The sequence below is a fragment of the Cystoisospora suis genome, assembly GCF_002600585.1.
Source record: "Cystoisospora suis strain Wien I chromosome Unknown contig_4064, whole genome shotgun sequence".
NCBI classification, from domain to species: Eukaryota; Apicomplexa; class Conoidasida; order Eucoccidiorida; family Sarcocystidae; genus Cystoisospora; species Cystoisospora suis.
The window spans coordinates 3,094-8,625 of record NW_027156857.1 but is presented as its reverse complement, the minus strand read 5'-3'; the positions used below and the strand labels follow the sequence as shown (position 1 = coordinate 8,625).

At 46.5% G+C, this 5,532-nt stretch overlaps 2 protein-coding genes across 2 annotated transcripts in view; both read left to right on the top strand.

Annotated features, from left to right (window-relative positions):
• Positions 1–60: 60 nt before the first annotated feature.
• CSUI_007601 (myosin f) overlaps positions 61–5,532 on the top strand; it is a gene marked incomplete at its 5' end in the record, with an annotated part of 8,561 nt that continues 3,089 nt past the window's right edge. The window contains 4 exons of the mRNA XM_068067746.1: positions 61–163; positions 407–613; positions 1,035–2,369; positions 3,337–4,085. Coding sequence (XP_067920276.1) covers positions 61–163; positions 407–613; positions 1,035–2,369; positions 3,337–4,085 — 2,394 coding nt within the window. The remainder of the gene's footprint in view (positions 164–406; positions 614–1,034; positions 2,370–3,336; positions 4,086–5,532) is intronic.
• The window catches only part of CSUI_007603 (myosin f), a gene marked incomplete at its 3' end in the record, with an annotated part of 2,808 nt that continues 2,081 nt past the window's right edge, over positions 4,806–5,532 (top strand). The window contains exon 1 of the mRNA XM_068067748.1: positions 4,806–5,103. Coding sequence (XP_067920278.1) covers positions 4,941–5,103 — 163 coding nt within the window. The remainder of the gene's footprint in view (positions 5,104–5,532) is intronic.

The window sequence follows — 5,532 nt, the reverse complement described above, 5'->3', positions numbered from 1 at the left end:
CTTTCATACATACATACATATACGGAAGAGATCATTGACGACGGGTCTCTTTTTCTTTCTCCAGTTTCAGGTATATATAGAGAAGAATGCTCCCATGACTTTCTTTTCTCTACCTTTAAGGAGCGGAACAACATATTTCTGTCCTCTTCATATCTCTATGCAGGTAACCTTCTCCTCTTCGTCGTCTCTATCTACTGTTCACGAAAAGACATTCTGTCGACACTCTCGTCTCTATCTATCTCTCTATGTAGCTTTATATCTGATATATCTAGAGGTAGATCTATTTTTCTGTCTCTCTCACTGTGTATCTTTCTCTACGACGACGTCTGTGTCGCAACTGTCTTGCTCTGTCTTACTGTAGAGCTCCTCCTCCTCCTGCTCCGATGCTGTGTTGTCTGCTTTGCAGCGTCGAATGAAGAGTTCGCTAGCCAAGTGAAACAGCTGAAAGACTCGATTGTCCAGTCAGCTAGCCACACACCTTCTTCTTCCGGGGGATCTCCTGTCCCTCCCTCATCACCATCCGATAAAGACCAGCAGACACACGTGCCTCAGTATCGAAGAAAGAGATCTGCCGCCATTCAAGCAGACGGAACTTCTACAGCCACTTCTCCAGGTATTTCTTTCTTCCTTTCTCACTCTTTCCTTCTTTCTTCTTTCTTCTACTTCCCCTCGAGGAGTTCTTTTAAACGCCGCTTGTTTTCATGTACTAGACACGTGCGGAGGGAGTAGACACCTCGAGGACAGTGGTGTGTGAGAAGTGATCGTGGTATGCTTCTATGTCTTCTATCTGCCTGATGTATCTACCTGCTGGTCTTTCTTTCTTTCCTTCTTCTTTAATCAGAATAGGCAATCTATTCTTCTATCAAACACGAGCTATGAACACTATTTTCCTTCCTTCTTTCTTCCTTTCTTTCTTTCTCATCTGTCTTTCTTCTTCTTCTTCTTCTCATGCTCTCTCCTTCTCCCTCCTCATTTTTCTCTCTCATCCCATTCTGTCTCTCCCTCTTGTTTGTTCACTGCTTGCTGTGTTTTAGCGGAGAAGCTAGCTGTCCAGACAGAAGAGGAACTTCGATCTCTACGAGTTGAATTAGAGAAGCGAGAGAAGGAGTCCTCCAGTCAGTATCAAGAGCAACAGAAGATGATAGAGAAGTTGAAAGAAGCTCTCAAAGTAGCGGAGACGTCGCTATCTCAGGAACAGAAGCAGCGCGCTGAAGCAGAGGCTCGCTATCGCCTTGTCTTGGAAGATTCCAGCTCCACGTCATCTGCCTTACGTGGGACAAGCGCAGGGACAGGCGTAGTAGGGATGTCTTCTTCTTCTTCTCTTGTAGAAGGCGATTCCTCACGGCAGGCGGCTCCAGCAGGTTCACCTGCAGCAGGTTCAGATGATACTTCTCGGTTTATGACGCCTTCTCCTATCCCAGAAGAGCAAGAAGAAAGAAAGGAAGAGACCCAGAGACTTCCATCTTCTGGATTAGATCGAAGCAAAGGCTCAAGAGAAGGAGGGGGAGATCTGTCTACTTTAGTAGGAGGGGATACCACAGGCTTACCCCTTGTTCAGCCTTCTTCCTCCCTTGCGTCGGGGCTTCCTCCTCTTTCTTCATCTTATCTGTCTTCAGCCGATTGGGAAGTTTTATGGCACGATCAGAGATGGATAGATCTTCTTCTCTTAGGGCCTGGCGATGTAGGCAAGACAGGCTTAGTGGAACAGCTTCTTGTCAAGATCGGAGACGAAGTTCATTTAGAACAGTTAAGGGTCACCCGCAAGATGGAAGACCAAGCCCCTTTCAGTAAACTGCCTCAGCATTATGATCTTATCTATCCTTTCTCGAGCTCTTCTCCTAATGAGAATAGATTAACAGGCGGGGATTCTCATCTGGAGAATCATCTCTCAGGCTTCGGAGGGGCTCTTGGATCCGTTGCCTATCACTCGAATCCAACGACGACGACATCAATAGTAGGAGGAGGTGGGAGCGGAAGAGACGGAGGTAGCCGAAGCAGTGGAGGAGAAGGCATAGGAAGGAGATTAACTCTGATTGACTTTCCCGGCTTATCAAGAACGAAGCAAGATCCCACTCCACGTATCAAGCAAGCTTTCATTGTCGGACTTGTCTACGATCCAACCCGTCCGGAGACATGCGAAGAAGCTCTACGCATAGCGAAGAATCTTGTTCTCCCTGCACGGGGGGGAGATCAAGAAGGAGGAGCGGGAGGAGCTCACCCCCATGACGGCGACAAGAAAGAGGAGTCGAAACAATCGCAATTCTTATCAGCAGCTCTTAGGGGGAGAGTCTACATCATCGAGAATACATGGAGAGTCGCTTCAAAGGAAGGAACGATACGAGTCGATACTGCCGCTGTTAGGGATACCGGTAAGACAAGAAGGAGAAAGAAGAAGATGAATGTGACGCGTATCTGTTTCCAGAGAGGGAAGAAGGAAGGACACATGGACGCAATCGGGGGCTAGGAGAGAAAGAAAGATCTCTCTCTCTCCTCTCTCGGTGGTAGAGATGGAGAGATAGAGTAGACACGGATAGAGAGATAGAAATAGATGGACGGGGGGAGATGAATGGGTAGGTGGACATTGTTGACGCATGGGTGAATGGAGGAGACAGAGACGGAAGGAAGCATAAAGAGACCTTGCTTTCTTTCTTCTCTCCTTTTGCTTGTAGATAGATAAAGAGTAGATCGAGTCAAAACAGATAGATGGATAGATGGGAAGTTCTATAGAAGTCGCTTGTTCTGTCTCTCCAAAATCTGCAGCAGACGATTTCTCTCTCTGTCTTTCATTGATCTTTCCAAGTTTAGAGACGCCCCCTGGGGGGGTCTTTCAACATGGTGGTACACCCTAGGAAAGAAAGATAGAGAGAGAGAGTCTTTTTCTCTCCTCCCGCCTGTGCGTGTGTGTATTGAAGTTGTCCTACCAAAGAAAGTGTCGATTGGCAAAGCCATGAAAGAGAAAGATGTCTTCGTTTCTTTGTCTTCGTCTCTCTTCTCACACTCAGAGAGAGTAATTTCTTTTCATCTGTAGACATCTCGCATTGCCGTACGTCTGTAGCATTGTGAAGAAGAAGAAGAAGATCGAAGAGAAGTTCGTCTCTTCTACACTCTCGACAATAGGAATGGTCTCTGTTGTTGTTCTCTCTTCTCTTCTTTCCTTTCGCCCCCTATCTTCAATGTTTCACTCCGTCTTTCTTCTTTCCCTTTCTCCTCCTCCTCCTCTTCTTGTAGACTGATCTTCCTTTCTCTCTCTCTCCCTTTCTTTCTCTTTTTGTCTTCTCAACGAATTCGCTCAAAGTGGGGGTATGTTTCTTTTGCTTTTCTTGTGTTCTTCTTTAGCTGCTGGTCTAAGGTGTCACTATCGCGAGCTCATTCATCTCGATACTTTGGTGGAAGAAATTTTGCCCCTCATGAATGAGTGGCGAAAGACTCTTCAGCAGCATCGACTTAGTCTCATACAACAGCACACTCGTATCTTAAGTCAGGCTTCCCCTACAGCAGTCCCGATGCTAGCTAGCGCTAGCCAGCAGCCCGTCGATGCTCACCATGGAGGCTACCCTGTTCATCCTTCTATGGCCGTAGGAGGAGGAGGAGAAGGAAAAGGAGCGGGAATGCATGCACCCTCCACTCATCTTGGACAATATCCACAGAGAGGCAGCGGTACCTTGTCATCTTCCTTTTCGTCAGCATCGGTCGGAGGTGCCCCTCCAGGGGGGGGAAGTGGGCGATACAACGGGCTCAGCTCTAATTTCTTCGATAGCATAAGATCTTTCTTATCTCAGAGCTCCATGAGAAGTGGGAGCTCGGCAAGTCTTATGAGTGGGACAGGAGTGGGTGGATTTGCGGGAATTTCAGGTGCTGGAGGGAGCAGTAGCGCTGCCGCTGCGAGTATCTTAGGGGGAGGCTTTGCGGGGAACTTCCTTGGGGGAAAGGGCCATCACCATCATCGACATCCCTCCGTGGAGATTCGATTGTTACGTCCTAGCATGAAGGCTGGAGAAGCCGCTCTTGCTGCCTACAGAAAGAAAGGTGGAGATAAAGCTGAAGGAGTCGATGGACATACCCTTGTACCTGTACAAGAATTACAAGTGAGCCCACCCACCCTCTCTCTCTATATATATATATATATCTATGTATACAGATGTATATGGGCAGTGTGTATATGAGAATGTGTGTACCTAAGATGAGACAGTATCTATGAGTGGATATGCATATGTACATGTTGGATGAAGACTGTGCGTGGTGTGTGTCGTATGTCTGCTGTATATGTATGTCTCTATGTATTGATAGATAGATGGATAGATAGATCAATGGGGGCGTCATGCCTATAAGCAATTCCTTTGATAGAGTATTTTGCCTCTCTTTTTCTTTCGTACTTCTGGCTTCTTCATGCCTAAACACGGGTGACCAGTATCTTTTCCATTCTACACTCGGGTGTCACAGAAGGGCCGCTGTTTCTTTCTTTCCTTTTCTTTCCCCTTATCTCCTTCTATTCTCGTCAATATGCAGCCCTTCAGCTCCTCCTTCCCCCTCTCTTCTCTGTATTTCAGGGTGTCTTTTCTCCCTAGATCTCCCTTTCATAACCCTCTCCCGTAGTTGACCTCGCCTCCATACATCAGAGAGAGATGTAGAAAGATCTAAATAGTAGATAGATCTTCATGCATCTATATGGTCCGTCTCTATGGAAGTCCCTCTTTCGTTCCTTCTTCCCCCCTTCCTTCCACAATTTGTACCTCCACCCATCTTCCTTTCTATCTCTTTTCTTTCTCTTTCTGTATCTATCTATCTATCTTTCTGTCTTTCCATAGGATTCGGAGTCCGCTATAACATGCGTAGTATTCGGCAAGGAGAAAGACTTCCGAGATTACATTCTCCTTGCTGCGGCAAGTAAAGACGGAAGTGTGGTGATCTATCGATGTTACCGATCGGAGACAGAGAAGAAGATGTTTGATCAGGAGCAAGTGTCTCTTCTCTTGTCCTCCTCTAAACCGGGAGACAGTGACCCGCAGAAACAGAGAGATTCTGCAGAAGGAGGCGGGAAGGAGGGAGACGAAGCAGGTGGCTCAGGCAGCAAATGTCGAGGTCCCTTTGTCTCTGTACATTCTCGTCTGGTATGAACAATGCTGCATCATTGGACATCGATCGATGCTCGGATAAGGGAGTCGCTGGGTAGCTAGCTGGCTAGCTGAATACACTTCACATTCCTTTCCTTCTCCCCGCTATTCCCCTTACTCACTCCTTTTCATTCTTCCCCCTCACCTCATGGCTATATATACATCTATTTCTTACCTTCCTTCTTTCCAAAGCACGTTGACCACTTGGTAGCCCTTACTTACTTTGGCTGATATGTAGATTTTAATCGAACATACCCAGTGAAAGAAGCGAAGGAAGAAGCCTTTCTATGATAGGTAAGAATCTGAGTGAGTGGTAGAGACGAAAAGAAACTAAGAAGAACCATGACGATAAGAGCATTCTTCTATGCTGTAGATGTATCTATCTATATATATATATATGTATCTATCTCTACATCTATAT